Below are 20,772 nucleotides of genomic sequence, written 5' to 3'. Positions count from 1 at the left end.
GTTCGACTGAGCTGAGCGGGAACTGAAGTCCATTCTCATTGGCTGAGCAGTCTCACAGCGAGCCATATAAAAATGAGCTGTCAGACCGTGTCGGTTATTGCTCATGCCTGTCAGCCTACTCGCAACAGTAACGGCTATTGCGGTTACCATGGTTACAGTTACTCTTACAGTTAACAGTTACAGTTAATAGTTACTAGTTAATAAAGGTTGACTTAGCATAATCGTGGACGTCGTCTGTGCCTCACAAAAGATAACCAGTTGTCTGCAAGAAAAGAAACCCTTCAATTCCCCACTATCCTATCAAAACTGAAGAAGCTTCTTGGATGAGAAGCAAAACGTCTTCAAAAGAAAAAAACAGGGAAGTCCAGTTGCCTTCTGAAAAAACACCTTTGGGACAACCATGCCCTAGATGACTGAGAATCTCTATAACTTATAACTTGCCTAAATCTTCCAAATGAGCTTGATGATTCAGAGATTTTATCCACTCCCTGCACATTACCATAGAACACTAGCTATTTTCTTAGAATTTAATTCTTCTAAGTTTAATAAGATGCATCTTACAATAAATAAATAAATTACAACTTGATTGGAAGAGTATAATTTCAGAATTTTAATTACACATTAAATGTAAAAGTATCCACTTACCTTGTACACTACTGCTATTGTCAACATTTGCAACACATAAACATCCTTGGTCAAATTCTTCTTTATTGCCCACTATTGTAGACCACCACTCCCTGGCTTTAAATAGAGACATTCTCTGTCAGCCCTAGTGGGGGAAAAAGACTAGCATAAAAGCCTTATTATGAACCCTTTAAAAATAATTTATATCTCATCTAACATCTCAATTTAACAGAGAAAACACGAAGGTATTTTTTCCTTCAAAACATTCTAATTACTTCTGATGAGAATCAAGTTCATCATTCACAGAGCTTATGTAATCCAAGTATGTGCTGACATTTTAGTTGGCATCCCACAAATAAAAATAAAAATATAAGCTATACAGACAGGAGTGCAGAGTTAGGAATAAAGATTGCAGTCCAGCAGAGTTTTCAGTTCTATACCCTATCTCAACTATTAAACAAACTCAGAAAAAAAAATTGAAAGTAGTTTATGAGTTGGAGGATATAGGTTTCTATTTTAGCATACAAATAAATCCTCATGCACCCTGGAGATTTTTCTGGATCAGAGCCACAGAAAATATGTAATGCTCAAAGGAAAGAGTTGTGTGTATTGTAAATGTACCAAGCTTTAATGTAGACCATAAAAAGCATAAGTTAGAAATTCATTTTGCATTCTCTTTTATTAAATAAATACCCTCACAATAATATGGTACTAGAGATTAATGTTCATTATTCTGACAGCTTAGAACAAAGTTTCATAAATTAAAGCATGATGCATCCTTTCACTCACAAAGGATTGAAACAACAAGCATATGTAATTACTGCACATTTTCAAAAAAGGCTGATTTATTTCTTATATTGCAATATTAGAATCCCAAATGGAAATCTACTTATCCAGTGAAATATCTTGTTCCTTCTTATTTTACATTCCTCCAGAAAATTATTTGCAAGGTGTTGATTGGAGCAACAATTTAATATGATATGAGAAGTTACTGGTTATTTCCTAACTATTTCAATTGGGATATTTTGACTCCATCTACTATAATTTTTATTTCTTTCTGAAACTAACAGTAGGGTTGCTTATACAGTGAAAGACCGGTGCACTTGTACACGGAAAAAGTATTCAAAGCCTTGGAGAAGTCCAAAGATTTGCTGAAAGGAATGAATAATATGAAAAAAATCATTTTACTGTTTAACATTTTTATTAGGTAATAAGCTAAAATACAAAAGTAAATAGGAAGACATAGTGGGGGAGCGGGAGAGAAAAGTGAGGGAAACTGGGAAAAAGAAAAAAATGAAACATTGACTTCCAACTACCCCTGTTGCAGTAAAAAAAGTATTAGCATTAAACCACATTGTTTTGTTTTTTCATATAATATAAGCTAGTCATTTCTGAAAAACATATCAATCTAATTGGTAAAATCCAAATCAAAGTTTCATTTTTTTCCACTTCAAGCACAAAGGTTAGAAGTAGTCTCCATGTGGAAACAAATATATTTATTTTCTTTCCTTTAATCGAAATGGTCAAGTTAGTCATTTCTGTCATCTCAGCTTCTGTAAATAATTCACCCATAGTGGGGATTGAGGTGTCCTTCCATTTTTGTGCATACAATAGTCTTGCTGCTGTCAACATATATAAGATCAAAGTTCCAAATTTTTTCTCCACGTCTTTTTCCATTAAACCCCAAAAGAAAAGTTTCTGGTTTAATTTTTATTTTGATTTTAAGAATTTTCTGTATTATAATATGAATCTTATTTCAAAATTTCTTTGCTTTATCACATGTCCGCCATAGATGATAAAAAGTTCCTTCTTTGCTTTTACACTTACAACATTCTTATTCTGGATAACTTCTCCAGTATTAAATACCACCAATAAATCATCTTAAAAAAAATTTTTTTTAAATCAGGGGCCTCAAACTTGACAGCTTTAAGACTTGTGGACTTCAACTCCCAGAACTCCTCCTCCAGTCATGTTAGCTCAGGAATTCTGGAAGTTGAAGTCTACAAGTCTTAAACTTGGCAAGTTTGAAGACACTTGTTTTAAATGATAGTTTAGTGTAAATTTTAAACCTTTCAGCCACATATTTTTCCATTGTTCAAGTATCACATTATAGCCAGCATTCCTTGTCCACTGAATTACACCATACAATGTTTTACATGTTCACTTTCCAAACTCAATTTCAATAACATTTTATAAATCTTAGCAATAATATGCTCATCACTACCACACAATAAGATTTCCAATTCATTTTTAGCAAAATGAAACCCACAACTCTTTTTATCTGATTTAAATCTTTCTTTCAGTTGTTAATATGTAAACCAATGAAAAACATAACTTAATTCAAATTCTTCCCTTGACTTTAATGTAGGTTCACCAGAGTCGAAAAATAATGTTTTGCCAGTCTAGCTTTGTCACCATCTTTTTCTAAAAGAGCTTCTTTGGGGGATATCCAAAAGGCAGCTTCGTAGAAAACCTTATTTTATATTTATTCCAAACTCTTAATATGGCACCTCTAGAAAGGTGATTAAAATCAACTTTAACTTCATCATACTAAGGCAGGACATAAAGAAGAAATGTATTACTTTTAGAGAGATATTGACATGATTCTTCTAGATCAGGGGTGGGCAAACCACAGCCCGCGGGCCACATCCAGCCTGTTGGTCATTTTAATATGGCCCACCTCTGAAAAAAAAAATTCCCTTCTGAAAAAATAATCGGGGCCAGCCAAAAGAGGCCCCGCACCGTGCCAAAAAATCGCACACACAACACAGAGCTGGGCAGTGCTTCCCTGGTGGCGGGGCTGAGGTCGCTGCCCGGGGAACGCCCACTGCTTTCCCTCATCAGGGCCGGGCGGTGGCATGTTGCCCTGCACCGTGTGGCCCCCGCCTGGCAGCGTGCTTCTCGGCTGGTCTCCTCCTCCTCGGCCATACAGAACAAACAGGCAGAGAAGGAGGAGACCAGCCGGCTGGTGGGGGAAGCTTTATGAGCCGAAAGAGGCAGCTACTAATCTCTGGCTTTGTTCCACTTCTCCAATGGTCCGGCACCACCCTGTTCTGTGCGCCGGCTGCTCAGACTTGCTGGGCCTGACACACAGAACAGGGCGGCACCGGATGTTGGAGAAGCAGACAGAGCCGGAGATCATTAGCCGCCTCTTTCACAGCACAAGAAGCCTCCCCCAACTGGCCAGCTGCTCTCCTCCTTCTCTGCCTGTTTGTTCTGTATGGCTGAGGAGGAGGCGACCAGCCAGCTGGTTGGGGGAAGCTTTCTGCGCCGAAAGAGGAGCTACTAATCTCTGGCTTTGCTCCGCTTCTGCAATGGTCCGGCACCACCCTGTTCTATGAGCCGGCTGCTCGGACTTGCTGGGCCTGACACATAGAACAGAGCATGCTGCAGACATCTTGTGACAAGCCCCAGGACATGTGGTCACCTGTTGGCTGACCGGGCCAGGCCGGGCTGGAAGTGGCACGTTCTCCAGGAGAAGGAAGAAAGCGTGCTCCAGGAGGGCAGATGTTCCGGGACCACTTAAAGGTAGACTTTAAGAGTGCCCCCATGGAAGAAGCTGAACAAACGTAGTGGCGGCAGGGGTGATGGGGCATGTGTGTCCCTCCACAAGGAGTATGAAGGGAGGCAGACACCGCACCTCTCAGGAAAAAAGTAGGTGCCAAAGCCCTGGCTGTCACCTGGGAGGGGACCGTGGAGGGACCCATCACATGCCCTTGTTGCCCCCGCCGCCTCTACTTTTGTTCTCGTTCTTGGCTTCTTCCATTGGGACACTCTTAAAGTCAATCTTTAAGAGCTGGAAGATGTTTTGTTAGATCGCCACCAACTCATCATTGGGAGAAGTGTAGCCCCTGAATACATGAGAAGTCTTGGGCAAAGTTCTCTGACTTTTAAAACGCATCCGTGCGTGTTTGCCTCCCTTCATGTTCCTTGTGCATGTTGGGAGCACCTAACTGGAGCAAAAGAGAGTGAGGTAACTGCTATGAAATGAGCACCTTGGCTTCCCTCTTGCTCCCTCACAGTTGCCCTGAGCTGGTGTGGTTCTTTACTTGGGCAGCCAGATGCCCGCAGCAGGGCCCGCAGCAGCAACAGGCAGTTCCGCCCAGGCTCCGCTCAGGTGTCCGGCTGGGGCTGTCAGGAGTTGCTACCGCCGGCGCAGCTCCGCGCGGCTCCAGTCGTGTTGTCTTGGGAAGGGAAAGGCAAAACAAGGAGCCGCTGAGCCTGAGCCTCCGGTGCCGCTGCTGCCATTTCAAAGCACCGCCGCGGCTCTTCCTTTTTGCCTTTCCCTTCCCAAAGCAACGAGGGACTGGAGCCGCGCAGAGCTGCGCCGGTGGTAGCAACTCCTGACTCAGGGGACCTCCAAGGGGAGGGGAAGAAGGAGAAGAAGGGGGAGAAGGGGGCGGCACAATTCCCAAAAAATCTTGTGCTGACCCGGCCCGTCTGTCAAATTTTAAAAGTCAATGAGGCCCCCGAGCCAAAAAGTTTGCCCACCCCTGTTCTAGATAGTGAAATGTGTGTATTAAGAAAATGGAAAATGTCAGATCACAGGTTCATCGGTCGGTCACTAATATTTCTCAAGCAGGAAGCTTTGTTACAGAAAACCACATGTCTCGCTTGCAACAAAACCACGAACGTACTGCCGGAAACTAGATGCTGTGGCAAGATACCTTTGACATAGATTAGTGAGAGGGGAAGGTATTTCATTACTTTAGCCTAGCAACAGGGGGGGTTGTAATTCAAAGTAACCAATGAATGATTGACAAGTTATGTTTCCGTGGTTTGCTGCTTCTGAAGTGTATATATATGTGAGTGTCGATCTATAGGAAGTTGTTCAGATGTTGCTTTAGCTATATTGCTCTGAACCTTTGCACAAATAAAAGCAACTTATTTTAGCTTCCAAGGGCTGAGTCTTGTCATTTCCTGCAACAATACCATAAATAACTGTACCATCCAAACCTTAATTCATGGCCCTCTAATTCAAGTAGCCTCTTATTCTGAAGCTTAACCCACTCTTTTAACTGGGCCAAACAGCATGCCTCAAAATACAAAATTGTATTTCCAGGTCTGGTAAACCCAAACCCCCTCTTTCCTTAGTATATAGGGGGGAACCCTAATGACCACAGAATACTAGCTGCTTTGTGACCATGAGAAAAGGAAAACTGAGTGGGAAGAAGAATAAAACAGAGAATGGCTGATAGACCAGAACAAAAGTATTTTATCGACCATCCCATATGAAAATAATTATTCAAGGCAATAATTATTCCTATCCTATTCCCTTCAATGGCAACAAAAGTTTTCCTTTGATTTTTGTATTATTTATGCAGATGCCCATCTTGCTAGTTGAAACTTTAAGTGGCAAACAAAAGATTAAAAAACAGAAGAACAAAAATGGATTTTAACAGGAATCCAGACATTACAAGATCATTTAATTCTCTACCATAATTGACTTACATTTGTCCTTGTGACCACAGCTGAGGAACTCAATCTGGCAGAATATAAATAGCTTGTGCTAATGCCTACTTAAAGTTATCTGGTGTATGGTGAGGAAGAAAATGAGTAATCCTTAGCTTGATAATATCAAGTGAGTATATTAATGCAAAGTTTTTTAAGTATACATAATCAAATAGTATAATCTGCTATTTCAACATTTTTCTATCAATTACAAAATTTATGACAAAAGTTGTGCAAATGTTCCACAAACAGCGCAAAAGTTATTTTAAGAATATGCCAGTACTGCTATTGTTCACTTGTAATTTAAAAAAACAAAACAAATTTTTACAATACTCAATACTCAAGATCTAGATTAGCACTAACAAAAGACTATTCCAAGCATATCATGTCGACCCAGAAAACATGTACAAATGCATAAATGAACCAATGAAAAAAGGATGCTTACATCACACTACATCCAAACGGAGATATATTTCAAAATATCCATGGATAAAATAACATGACTATAATGACAATCTTACACGTTTGTTATTGTTAGGGTAAAAATTTGCAGAGTATTATGCAATTGCAAACAATAACTTTTTCCATTGAGCTAAATTATGCCTATTTTATTCACTTACCCGACTTGTTCTGTAACTGATGAATTTTCTTTTAAACCCCTCACCTTACACAAATTTAGTTACAGAGAAGAAGCATTCCAAGAACTGAAGTAGTATATACGTGTTACCAGAGAAGTGAGCGCTAGAGAGGGTCGCTTCTGATAGGCTTCAAAGCTTTTTGCTCTGTATCAGAACGGTATTCTTTTAAGTGCAACCGGTTTATGACAGCATTACACGAGAAACCTATGAGAAATTAAATAAACGGAAACTGCCAAGAGAACATAAAATCATACCTACTAAACAGAAACGCGGATGAACTTGATTACTCGACGATAAAATGAAAAGCCACAGAAACTAACCGCCATTTTCGTTGCCGTTGTCATAGTACCTTGACAAACCAAGTCTGCTCTGACCCCTCCCATTCCCAGGGAAATCCCTTTGGCCGGGAAGACTGTAACCACCGTTGAAGTTTGCTGCCGGTGGGAGGAGGAGGAGTCTAGGCCGAAGAGTGCACGTTGGGAAGTGTAGTCTTACCCCCCAAAAAAGGGTAAGTAATGGATGGACTAGCGGTAGATTGGCTTGTACTATTCGGCATACAAAGAGAGAAATATCTATGAAATGTGGAAGTATTCTTTTCCCCAGCATCTTGTTAGAATCAATTTTATAATGTAAGGAGAGAAATGGGAGAGTTGTTCTGAATTAAGATAACTAGAAAGACAAAAAAGAAACTACTCCACCCTGTTTTGGAGTAACATGGTTTCTTCCATAGGCCCAGCCAAGCCGTTCCTAATAGCCTTATTAGTCATTCGCTCAGTTCGAGCGTCAAGATCGTTGTTAGGGTCAAATGACGTTTCTCTTGTAGTCTAGGCGCACTTCCTGTTAAGAAAAGGAGTAAGAGCCTCTGAGGCAGCAGGAGACGAGATTCACTTACTTTTCTCATTTAACGACGTTTTGACGCAAGGGCAAGGATACTACGAGAATCCAGTGCGGCAGACGGCGTGCAGGGCCTCAGAAAGCTACTTAGTGGTTTGCTGGGAGTTCAGATTCTGAGACCGAAATTTCTATTCAGTTCCACTCTAAAGCCGGTGTTTAAGTGTGCCATTATGGACAAGAGCGCCGTAGCCAAAATGGGAGCCGTGGCCAGCGCCAGCGTATGCGCCCTGGTTGGAGGAGTAGTCCTGGCCCAATACATTTTCACTGTAAAGAAGAAAACGGGCAGGAAAACGAAGATTATAGAGATGGTAAGCACGCTTTAGGATTCTAGATGCTCAGATTTGTCCCTTTCCTCCGGATGTCATCAAAACTTGCAGCCCGAGCAAACGTGTAACTAGTGCTTACCTATTTTGGCACTGTTGATTGACATGTTAACGAGTAGAATAGGGGTAGAAATATAGGCCTCTGAAAATGAATAAAGTTGCGGTAATAATTCTTTGTTTACCAATTGGAAATGGTGCGGAAGGAAGTTGGTAAACCAGACAGATGTAGTTGACTCAATTTATATAATTATGTGTGTACATAGAATATATACTTTGCAATCTAAGCCTGGTCTAACGACATGGGGTATTTAATACACTTCGTTTGCATTTTTAATATTTATTCCCAGGTTATCCAATAAGCAAGTTTGTTGGCAGCCTGGAATTGACTATTATATTCATAAATGTGAGATCTGCACTAGCTAGGTAATATGAGCATTATCCCTTTTAATCAATGAAGGAATATGTTCACTTGAGATTTTTATCTGAGTATATTTTGAGTAACAAATTATCAGATTGCTTTAGTCTATAGCTAATTGCCAAAAGACACATGATTTTATTACTGAATAATACAATGTCACCTTAATTTACATGTTTACATTGCAGGGAGGAAAATTAAAACTGCTGAATTACGCTAAATATTGTTAGGCATTATTTATGGCAGGGGTCACCAATCTTTTGGATCTCAGGGACCACCAAATTCATACTTTTAAATCCCGAGGACCACTAATATGATTTTTTTTAAAAAGCTAATATATTTAATATAATTTTTATGTTAATGTTACATATATATGCATATATATATATATGCATATATATATATATGCATATATATATATATATATATATATATATATATATATGCATATATATGCATATATATATGTATATATGGTATTCAGCTTTGTTGGGTATTTCCCACGTCATTGTAGTTGTGCTTTTAAAGTTTTAGCGTTTGGCAGAATCTCATCTGCCATCATCAGGCTTCTGTATTCACAATATTGTATTCACAATACAGAAGCCTGATGATGGCAGATGAATTCTGCCAGCACGTGCTGCAACTAAAGCACAACTGTGGCGTGGGCATCTGAACAAAGCTGAATACCATACATGAAGGAACCGTAAAAACTTAAGAAAATACACACACACACACACACATATACACACACACACATACATCATACACAAACACACACACACGCACACTTATTTAATTATAACAAAAATGTAAATGCTTAATGATAACAAAATAAAATGTTCTGGGCTGGAAGCCTCCCCCACCTGGCACCTTCCAAAGAGACAGAAGAGCAGGCGGTGTGTGTGAGCTGAGGGGTCTCGGGGCAACTGCTGCTGGGAGAAGCAAAGGGAGAAAGGGGGCTTTGCTCTCCTTGGGGGGCAGCGCCCCTTGGCTGTCACTCCAGGGGCTTCTCAGCAGGCATCTGCCTGCAGAAGGACTGCCGCTCTTGGTGATTAATTGGGGGAGGGGAGGGGGACAAAGTGGGAGCTCCTTTCAGATCCTGGGTGGAGGATTGAGAGGCTCAGATCTGCAGCCGAGGAAAAGCTGGGGTGGGAGGCTCTTCCAGCTTCACCTGGAGACAGGCAAGGAAATGTGTCCTTGGGGGCACTTCACTTGCTTTAGCACTTTGCTGCCAAACCCAGCCACAGCCAGTGATTATTTGGGGGTGGAGGGGAGAAAGAAAGCATCTCTCGCATTACCAGGGAAGGAAAGGAGATGAAACAAAGCTTACTCTTTCACTGAGACCTACAAAACGGCAATCTACCGTGTTCCAGGAGTTCTTCAAAATCATCAAAAGCTCCTACTTGCAATTCTCGCGCCTCCTGGCTCAGGTCCCTGAGATGCAGGGCTCCCACACACGGCGGCGGTGGCGGCAACAACAGTCCCCTCCCCCAGTGCCCGTTGTCAGCTCTCCCCATTAGTTTTCTAGCCTTGAATTGCTCCCGGCTCTCTCTCTTTCCTCCCACCCACCCACGGGCAGGCAGGAAAGGGAGACGGAGCCTTGCACAGCTCTCCCCTTTTCCAGCCCTTGCTGCCTCTCCCAACATCGAAGCCTCGGAAATGCAGGCAAAGCCGCCACAGTGGTAGCGCCCTGAGTTGCTTGCTTCTCCACTACTGCCTCGTCCTCCTCCTCCAGCACCACTTCCTTCTCTGGGTAGGGCATTTCTTAACTAACCGAGCATGCTAAGGCAACTCAGGACACTGAAACAAGATTGCGGCGCCCAAGCAAACATTCTTTGCGGCCCGGTACAAAACGATCCACGGACCAGTACCAGTCCGGGGCCCGGTGGTTGGGGACCACTGATTTATGGGATACTCACAAGCAGTCATACTTGCAAAATAATTATTTTGTATTCTTTAGTATAATCCTGTAAAGCAAAAATTCATTTGTCATATAAAAGTAATCAGATACATATTACACTGAAATTCCAAAATTAACTATGTGATTCCTTGAAAGTTAAGAATGAAACTAATAGAAGGCTGGGAAGCATGAAGGTGTTTATATGTACAATTCAATGGTGGTTGGGATTGTACATCATATCAAATTATAGTCTGTTAGGATTTAGTGTTATGAAACTGTAGCCAATGTGCCTACTATGTCATGAAAGCTAAGATACTGTATTGTCTAATATGATTAAGATAATTATGGTGTGTTATGTTGTAAAGTGCTAAATTGTATTTTAGATCAACAGTATCAAAAGTGGTCAGTCAAAATTTGAACAATTTTTTGTGCACATAATTCTACTCATAGTTCAATGAGCAATGCATCTTTAACAGAATTGAATTGATTTTAATTAATTCTTAATACCCAGGCATATGGATATTAATTCATCAACCATATGCCAGCCCCAAGCCCAGATAAATGGGGAGGATTGGGGAAAGCAATGATAAACTACCCTGTAAAAAAATCTCACCAGAATACTTTATGACAATACTCAACATGTCTCAGAAATGGATATGATTTCGATGCAAAAGTAGGAGAAGGAGAAGTTGCAAGAATAATAGGCAAGTTTGGGCTATGTAGATAGAATGAAGCTGGTGATTGCCTAGTGCAATTTTGCTAGGAAACTCAGCATAATGAACACATTTATTCAACAAAAGCAACATTTATACACTATGGACAGCATCAAATGGACAATATTGAAATCAAATATTCATTTTATGTCAACAATGCTTGAAAGATTCCGTTGCATTTCTTAAAGCACTTCCTGGCACTGATTGTAGCTCAGACCATCAGCTATTAGTGGCTGAAAACTCAAGCTGGACAAAGTAAAAAAATGGTACTATGTCCCCAAAATTCAATGTAGACAGCATCTCACCTACCTAGTAGCATCATGCAAATTGCTGGAAAGTGTGTGTCATGCCAAAAACTAGAGAGAACAGACAAATAGCTATCTGATGACACCATCAAAATAGCTGATCAGCATAGGGTAGGCAGAGCCAATGGTGATGGGGATGAAAAGCAATTTTCCAATGTGAAAACAGGAAAGACAAAAATAGGCACTGGGAGAAGCACTGGCATCATCTGGAAGAAGCTAACAGGAAGGGACATACTGAGACCATGTTTGTAGTGAAAATGATTCAATCCAGCTTTTCAGCATGGCAAAGAATGGTTAAAGACTGTAACAGGAATGTACTAAGTGACCAGCAGAAGATCGAGAACCGGTGGAAAGAATATTCAGAAAGACTCAGTTTGATTTACTATCAAGATGACAATGATGACAGCCTAATTAATAAAGAACCAAACATTTTGAAAGAAGAAGTAAAATGGGCCATGGAGAAATTATTGAACTGGAGACCTCTAGGTATTGATAGAATACTTACAGAATTACTAAAGCCAGTTGGCATCATCACTGCCTAAAGATGTGTCTAAAGATATAGACTAAATGTCAGTGGCTTCAGGACTGAAAAAGATTTGTTTTTATGCCATTAGTAAAGTAAGACAAACTGTCCAACTATTGCACAATTGCATAGATTTCTCATGCAAGCAAGATTCTGTTAAAGATCATTCAACAGAATGTCATTGATCAAGAGTTACCTGATTTACAAGCTGGCTTTAGAAAGGGGCACAGCACTCAAGATCACACTGTCAATATTAGATAGATTATGAAAAAGCCACATAAATATAAAAAATTATATATGTGTTTTATCTATTGCAGAAAGGTTTTTGACCATGTAAAATGCAATAAGCTATGGTGACTTTGTGTAATCTTGGTGTCCCAACCCATCTGATCAGATTTATCAGATCACTGTACAATTATCAGAAGGCAAAAATGAGAACATTCTAATGGCAACATAGATTGGTTCAGGGTCAATGCAGGCTGTATTTTATCACCATATTTATCCAATCTGTATGCTGAAGTGATCCTGTGGAAAATAGACCTGAAACTGCCTGAATTGGAAGTGAAGATTGTAGGTAGAACCATAAATAATTTGAGATATTCAGATAATACAACACTGTGTGTTGGCTGAAAATAAGAAAGACCTGGAAAAAATGATCTAGAAAATCAAGGATGAAAATGAAAAAGTAGGATTGGGTCTTAACTTTAGAAGAACAAAGATAATGACAACAGTTGTAAATGGACATGAGGTGTTTAAAATAACGAGGAAATTTAAGTAGTTCAAGAATTTATCTTCTTTGGATCAAAAATTGTTCAAGATGGTAATTCTACACCTGAAATCAGATGCAAGATAACCTTAGGCCTCACTACAAAATTTAACATGAATAAGATCTGAAAAAGCAGAGATATTGATATAAATATAAAAATCAGAGCAATAGTCTATCCTAAAATGATGTATGGGTATGAGAATTGGATACTAAGAATGACTCAAGAAGAATTTATATCTATGAATTGCGTTACTGGCGGTAAAATATTGTAAATACTATGGATAACCAGAACAACGAATAGAGAGGTGCTGAATCACAGAAAACCAGAAACATCTAGTTAGAAGCAGGAGTGGCATTCTACCGGTTTGCACCGGTTCTATAGAAACAGTTGTTAACATTCCGGTAGTTCTTAGAACCGGTAAAACGGACACTTGGCTAGCCCCACCCCTCCACTGCTCCTACACTCCAAAAACCTTTTTTTGACATTTTTCACACATGCACAACAATCCTTGCCTCATTCTCCCCCTCCCACCCCACATGAATAAAAAAAGCAACTTACCAAAAATGAGGCAGGCAACTTTTTGTTACATTGCTGTTGTTATATATTATCTGTTTTTGCTAAAATCAATATATAGCAACAGCAATGTAACAAAAACTTGCATGCATACATAAATGGATTTTTTTAAAAAATATTTTTTTAAAAAAATTTGAACACAAACAAAAACAAAACAAACATAAATCATCTTCAGTTACATATAGTGTGTTGGTTGGTACAAATCACTTGTGCACAATCTCTGCAGTCTTTCCCTTCCAATTTGAATTAATCCTTATATCATAAATACTATATATATTTTATTACTATTATTAATTACTAGACTTTACTAATATTACATCATTTTTCGTGAGCAAATCGCCATTTTTACTTAATCTACTTTATAATGTTCATTTCATCATCACCAATCTATTCTGTAACAATATATCTGTCAGGCTACAGAACTTTTCCCATTCAATCAACAAGAATGAACTTCTGAAAACATATCAAAAGGAATCCTTTATTGAGATGAGACAATTCATGTAGGGATCAAAAGCAGTATCTAAGGTCTCTCAGGCATGCAGAGATAGTTAAGTGAGTTTAAAACTCCTCCCCTTATCCTGATGTGTATTTAGTAAAACAAAGAGCCAATGTGTTAATTCCTCCCACCCCCTTTTTAGAACGATCTTTTTCAGAGTTTCCCAGGACACATCTCACTGTGGAATTTTTATGGTCTCTTCATCTCCTGGCTGTCTCTCTCAGAGGTGATAGGTTCCAGCCATCTGGGTTTCATCTCTCCATTGTATCATGTGTACAAATTCGATATAAGATTAAATATATTCAGATTACATCAAGAAGGATATCTTTATCAGTCTCCCCCACTCTTTTCTTCTTCCATTGAAGAAATGACAGATATACGGATCTGACATTATCCTTACTTTACTTTATCTATGTAATTCTATTATAATTATAAAGTTTTATAAAATATTTCATAAATGAAAATTGTTTTGTTACACTGCTGTTACATATTGATATGTAAATATCAATAAGTACAGCAGTGTAACAGAAAAATTATTTAAATTTCTTTGTATTGGCTTATTTCTAATTTTGTTAATTATATCAACATGTTTATAACTGTCAACCTTCTGTATTTAATTCATATATAGCAATTATTATTCTCCGCCTAATTTCTACCTCTTTATCCATTTCTGCACATTGTAATTTTTAAATTTCATTTTCATCTATGGGGATCTTTTTGATTTTCCATTGTTGTGCAAACATAATTCTAGCTGTTGTTAACATGTGTAACATTAAATATATGTTGTACTCCCTTTATGTGGGTACCAACAAAAATGTTTCTGGTTTTAAAATTTAAATCTTTATGTTGCTTTACCATTTTTGCTAACCTTGACACTATATCCTCTTGAATAGCTACACCGGCAGAGCCCAATACTGAATTCATATATTCCAGTTTTTTAAACTGAGGAATAAATTTCAGAAAGAGAATTCAGTATTGCTCTGTGAATGTGCCTATCAATTCCTTTCATAATCTAACTTCTTATATGATTTTGTACTATTATCTTTTTTTTTTGGTACTATATATATCTGCATAACGCTGTAAAAGGCTTCAGTACATTTTTAAGCTGCATTCTAAAAAGGTTAGGTGACTAAACATGGCTTCCCCGGCTTCTCTCTCTCTGCTATAGAGAGAGCATTCCATTAGGCACTGTTGGTCCAGGTAAGTAGTCTTGGGTAGGAAAGATTTTTGTGCCACTACTGGCACAAAGTAACAAACTCCCTTGGTTTGTTAATAGTATTTCCATTTTAAGTGTTTCTTTTTCAATTAATGAATTGTAATTATGAAAAATCAGCCAATCTTTTATATACACAGCGCAACATCTTTTTTATAGACCTATCATTTTCAAATCCACTTTCAGTTCCGTCTCAGTCTTGTCTGGTGAAACTTGTTCCTCTTCCATAACATCTTTTAAGCACTAACTAGCTATAGGGTTAGGGACTCTTAAAAATAACTGAATATTACTGATTTCCATTCCTCTCCTGCTTTCTTCACTTACCACTGCCTTCACCACTCAACTTACAACAACAATCGAGTCCAAACCACTACATTGTTGATTTTTTTTTTGCAGCATATTGTCAAGATGAAAAGGCAAATGAGTTTGTCTGCTTTTTTCGGCAAGAAAACAAAAGGAGATCCAAAAAAGTCACAACCACAACCATTGGAGTCTGAGGAGAGTGGTGCCAGCACATCATCCACCCTGCAACCAGAGGAAAGAGCTAGCATATCATCCACACTGCGACCAGAGGAAAGAGCCAGCACATCATCAGGTGCTGGAAGAACTGAATCAGACATTAAAGGGAACCTTCCTGACTGCTGGACACTGGAGCAGTACAATAATTTTAGGGAAAATATGATGGACTGGACGTTTCCCAGAAAAAAATTAGGTTGCAAGCATGGCAGAAGATTTGAAATTTCGACCAAAGAAAGAAGTGTCCATGAAACTAAGGAATGGAAAAATTACCAAATTGAACCATCAGGAAAGACTACAGAAATCCAACAAGCTTCCCACAGAAAGAAATTGAAGGAACTTTTCTCATCTAAGGCTCACAACATCTGTACAAAGAAGTTGAAGCAATGTGACTAGGATGTCATAAGCAAAGGACTGAGAAATATCTGGGTAGTACATGTAGAGTGTTTACTACAGTGTATAGTCTAGCACAAACATGCAGACCATTTTAATATATAGAAAATCTGATTGAATTACAAATAACAAATGGTTTAGATTTGGGAACAGGGTTGCATTCACATAAAACTGCAGTTGCAATAGTAGATTTCATTGCAAAAGACATCAGGAAACATTTATTTAGCAAAATTATTGAGAAAACTCACAAAATCTGTTTGAAAATTGACGAAGCCTTAACAATATCTTCCAAACCAGTTCTTATACTGTACTTAAAAGTTGAGGATCCATTTTTCTCACCAACAATTTTCCTTGAACTAATAGAATTAGATAAACAAGATGCAGATAAAATATGTTGTTCAGTTATAGAAAGTTTGAATAAAGTTGGGTTTAATAGGAAGTATCTGGAGAAACATTTAATTGGATTTTGCTCTGATGGAGCCAGTGTTATGCTTGGAAGAAAATCTGGAGTAAGTACTAGGATAGCCAAAGAGTTTCCAAATGTTATAATATGGCACTTTTTAAACCATTGTTTGCAACTTATTTTAGATGATTCGATTAGGGAAATAAAGCAAATCAATCATTTTCAAATTTTTATTGATAAAATATATTCTATTTTCCATCAATTGAATAAGAACCAAATTGAACTTAACAAAATTTCCGAACAACTTGAGATTGAAATTATGAAAATTGATAGTGTTTCTGGACCAAGATGGGCTGCCTGTAGTTTAAGATCAACCCTAGCTGTGTGGCAGGCTTATCCAGCGCTACATCAGTTTTTCTGGTATGGTTGCCCGTTTTGAAAACACATATTTTCTCACTGATTTGGTCTTGATGATTGATGTGCTAACTGAAATATCTCTTTTTTTCTAATGCATTGCAAGCGAGAAACATAGACATTATTAAAGGCTGAAAAACTTGTGGTAAGATCAATTAGATCATTTGAAATGCTTATAGAGGAAAAGGGTGCATATGAAAAAAAAAGGTTGATGAATTCAGAAACCTTTAAAAATATAAATTTTATACAAAATCATCAATTCGTGGGACTTCCTCATGAAAAACTTACAGTAAGCATTGTAATTAATTTGAAGAAAAGATTGATGGATTGTGAACTTAAAGACACTGATCAATTAAAATTTCTAAATTATTTGGAGCCACATTTTTGGAACATTGAAGAAGTGGTGGTTCCATGGAGAGTAGCTGAAGAATAATTGGTTGCATTTGGTGAAATTTTCAGTTATGAAATCAGTATTAATGATTATCGTGATTTTATAGAAAATGTATTAAAAGATCCAGAAAAATATAAAATACCTTGAAGCATTAAAAGGCTAGAGATATTATTAAAACTATTGCAGTCAGTTCAGCAGAGGCGGAAAGGAGCTTCTCGCAGATAAACATAATAGGTTCAGAGGGCAGAAGTCGCCTTACGGTTTCCAATATTACAAACCTCCTGACCGTCAGTCTAATTGGCTTACCTCTGCAAGAATGGGACCTTGTTCCTATAGTAAAGAAGCGGTTACGGGCACATCACACAGCTGATGATGCTCGTGTTAAACACAAGAAAACTGTAACTCAGGACGATAATAGAAAAGCAATTTGGCAGCACTTTAAGTTTTACTGCTTTTTGTAAAGTTTTGCTATGTAATAGTTTTTGATTAATATTTTAAAATGTAACATAGTTTTGTGTACCTTTTTATTATTTAAGTATTAAAGACATGACATAATAAACTACCTTTTGTTTTGGTATATCTTTTTTTAATACTTAGTCATTAGGGCAAAGAAGTGATGTTGAGTTGGCCTCGCCCAGTCCTCTGCAGTCCTCCCTGTTTCTCCTCGTAGCTGCCCGAGCTGCACCTTGCCTCCTCGTAGCTACCTGAGCCTCAACATGCCCTCCCCATACTTCCCCGTAGCCCTCTGGGGCTTGCCCAGCACTACTCGTAACTGCCCAGGCCTCGCCTTGCCCTCCCTGTAGCTCCTCATAGCTGCCTGAGCCTCACCTTGCCCTCCTTGTAGCTGCTTAGGCCTTGCCCTGCCTTCCTCGTAGCTGCCCGGGCCTCTCCTTGTCCTCCCTGTAGCTCCTTGTAGCTGCCTGAGCCTCACCTTGCCCTCCTCGTAGCTGCCCAGGCCTCGCCTTGCCCTCCTTGTAACTCCCCGTAGCTGCCTGGGGCTCGCCCAGCCCTCGTAGTTGCCCGGGCCTCGCCTTGCCCTCCCTGTAGCTCCTCGTAGCTGCCTGGGCTTTGCCCAGCCCTCCTCATACCTGCCCAAGCCTTGCCTTGCCCTCTCCAGGGCTCTCCAGGCCTTGGGAACTGGCAAAAAACAGAAAACCTCAGTCACAAGATGGTGTGGGATGTTGTAAGTGGTCATAAGTGTGTGTGCGTACATCGCTATCAAAACATCAAAAACAGGTCAAGTAGCTCTGTGGAGGTCAGTGGTAAATTAGACCATTTGCTAAGCAACTGGCCATTAAGTGAGGACCACTTATATTTGGTTTTCCAGTCACGTGGCCACCTGGCCATACCCATCCCATCCCATGACCACCTAGCCATGCCCAGTCAGCAGGCCATGCCTACCCAGTCACATGACCACTAAGCCACCCCCCACAAATTAGGCCACATCCACAGAACCAGTTGTTAAGAAATTTGAATCCCACCACTAGTTAGAAGCCAAATCATAAGACTATGTCTGATTTACTTTAACTATTTTATGCATGCAAATTTATCAGAGAAGTCAGTGGTGTTAGGAATGATTAGTGGATCAAGGAGAAGGAGCAAGCAAAAGAACTCTCTAGCTCAATACCATAAAAGCTGATATAAAGGTGAATATCCAACAATTGAAAGAAGCTGTGCTTTATAGGATAGCATAGAGAACACTTCCCTGTAAAGTCACCAAGAGTCGGACACAATTAAATGGTTAAAACTACTATGACTACTAATTCTTAATATCCCTTGTCAGTTTTAAATTTTATATACCTTCTTATGCTTTTAATATTTAAATGTATCCCATTCAATTTAAGGATAATGGCAATTCTTAAATATATCAAACAGTAATTGGAGAAAAAAGTATCATTTTTCTGAAAGCAACGAAGCTGTTAGTTTTCAGTAGACAACCCATTAGCCATTGGCCCATTGTTCTTTCCACTTATAATACAGGCTTGTGTCTTTTTCCCTCATGACTCTCAGGAGACCCCAGTGAAGCCTCTTTCTCCTTCCCCTTCGCTGACCCATGGAAAAGCCTGCCTGTGGGGAAGGTGAACAGAGGGAGCCACAAACTGTGAGGAAAACTTCACCCATGCTTTTCATTCTGATGTGTCCCCAAAGAGAAAGAAGGCTCACCCATCAATTGCCGATACTCCACAGTCAGTTTTACCTTGCCAATAGGCATCCAAGTTGCTCCCTCATTTTTCCCTCACCACTGCCATTAAGAGATTTTAAAATTTTGCCTCAGTTTCAAAATAGCCAATGGCCACTCATCCATTGGGTCACGCTGGGGATAGAAAAGGGAGATAGAAATACATACATACATACATCTATCTATATATCTATATCTATATCTATATCTATATCTATATCTATCTATCTATCTATCTATCTATCTATCTATCTATCTATCTATCTATCTATTTATCTTCCATCTTTCCTTGTGCAATGTTCTGGAAAGAATAGTTGGAAGTAATGATGGCACTGAAGCAGCTACAACTTTACTAAATTTTAATCCCACAGGAGTCATGAGTCCCAAAATTTGGATGCATTCTTTAAATTATCCTATTTGAAGTATGTTACTCAAAAATTGTTGCTCTTTGATGCGCTGTTTCACCCAATTGAGGATTACAAAATATCAAACAGACATGAGGGTTTTAGTAGTATGTAGATAATTTCTCTTCTCATGTACCATTAGGTCTAATCCAATGAATATTTTGTATGCACAAGACCAAGCAATGCTCCAATTGGCTTGGGCATGGATTGAGAGACTCCATCCTTTATCTAAGGTGTATCCTGAATTCAAACCTTGAATTTCCTGATTTGTTCTACTCAAACCTGAGATGCTGTACCAAAGTATGGTTTTTCATTCTATTTCTGGCAATCTACTCTATATTCATTAAGGAAGATATCTGAGTTTAGATTTGGTATTTATTATTTATTTGCATGTTGTATCATCCAATGATACTATGAGGCCTTCATTTCATAAAACATACACTAAAACCATAAAATAGAAGAATGATCAATACACAAAACCACCTACATAAATTAATACCCACCCAATGATTATCTCCATTTATGTTACATTTCTCTTTCAAAGGCTGTGTAGAATAGCAATGTCTTAATGGATTTCCTGAATGTTAATATATTAAACATATAATTACATAATAATCTAGTCCATTTTGTGATTCTAATTTGATATAATACCATATTTGTTTGCTGAATTCAAAACAGTAGACACGTATATTGATGAAGTTCCAAGGGGTATGTAAACTTATGAGCACAACTGTATATGTTATGGTTTTTAATGTTAGCAGGACAAAAATAAAATCTAATTAATTTTGTGCCCTAAACAAGTACGTTTGATCTATCAACAGATTCTAGATTCTAGATTTTTCATCAACCAGCTCTTCTGATTCCAGTACAAAATACACCCAGGATTAATCCATGCTACTTTAACTGTGGATCTATTGATTATTTTTCCTTCTTTGCAACATTTCCATGTTTTATTGTAACTCATGAAACACAGCCAGAGTGAAATTGCCATGAGCTAATCAGAGACCTCCTTCAAATATCTTTTAAACTGGAATTTGGGTGGTGGTGGTGCATGGAATGGTCTTGTGAGTTATAATTAAATTGTTGGAAGAAAAATCCAGTATGGTTCCAAGCCAGGAGAAAAATGCTGGAAACAAAATGAAAGCTGTCAAGGAAAGAAGGTCTCTGTTTATTTGATTTCCAGAAACTTCAGTGACAGCAGTATGTTTTTGGGGTGGCTGACAAAATGGCTGAGTTG

General features: G+C 38.7%; 2 protein-coding genes across 15 annotated transcripts in view; one reads left to right on the top strand and one right to left on the bottom strand.

Moving 5' to 3' along the window:
* Nucleotides 1-7,169, bottom strand: part of BBS9 (Bardet-Biedl syndrome 9) — a 365,750-nt gene extending 358,581 nt beyond the window's left edge. For 3 of the 6 annotated variants that reach the window (XM_087917939.1, XM_087917936.1, XM_087917941.1), the window contains exons 1-2: nucleotides 6,968-7,122; nucleotides 646-769 (exon numbers count right to left, since the gene is read on the bottom strand). In XM_087917939.1, the coding sequence (XP_087774065.1) occupies nucleotides 646-757 (112 nt within the window). In that variant the 5' untranslated portion in view covers nucleotides 758-769; nucleotides 6,968-7,122. Of the gene's footprint in view, nucleotides 1-645; nucleotides 770-6,967 lie in introns of all 6 variants that reach the window. The other 3 variants (XM_087917940.1, XM_087917938.1, XM_087917937.1) reach the window with 3 other exon arrangements.
* NT5C3A (5'-nucleotidase, cytosolic IIIA) overlaps nucleotides 7,121-20,772 on the top strand; it is a 135,173-nt gene continuing 121,521 nt past the window's right edge. For 2 of the 9 annotated variants that reach the window (XM_087917947.1, XM_087917944.1), the window contains exon 1: nucleotides 7,121-7,221. Coding sequence is in view for 6 of the 9 variants with exons in the window: in XM_087917950.1 (XP_087774076.1) it covers nucleotides 7,778-7,915 (138 nt within the window). In the remaining 3 variants the exon portion in view is untranslated. Of the gene's footprint in view, nucleotides 7,222-7,456; nucleotides 7,916-20,772 lie in introns of those variants that run through there. The other 7 variants (XM_087917949.1, XM_087917948.1, XM_087917951.1 and 4 more) reach the window with 6 other exon arrangements.

Source organism: Pseudonaja textilis, chromosome Z, assembly GCF_049901715.1.
Source record: "Pseudonaja textilis isolate UNSWEBS1 chromosome Z, rPseTex1.2, whole genome shotgun sequence".
In the NCBI taxonomy this organism is placed as follows: Eukaryota; Metazoa; Chordata; class Lepidosauria; order Squamata; family Elapidae; genus Pseudonaja; species Pseudonaja textilis.
The sequence above is the reverse complement of the archived record's forward strand: the minus strand, read 5'-3'. Positions and strand labels throughout refer to the sequence as shown.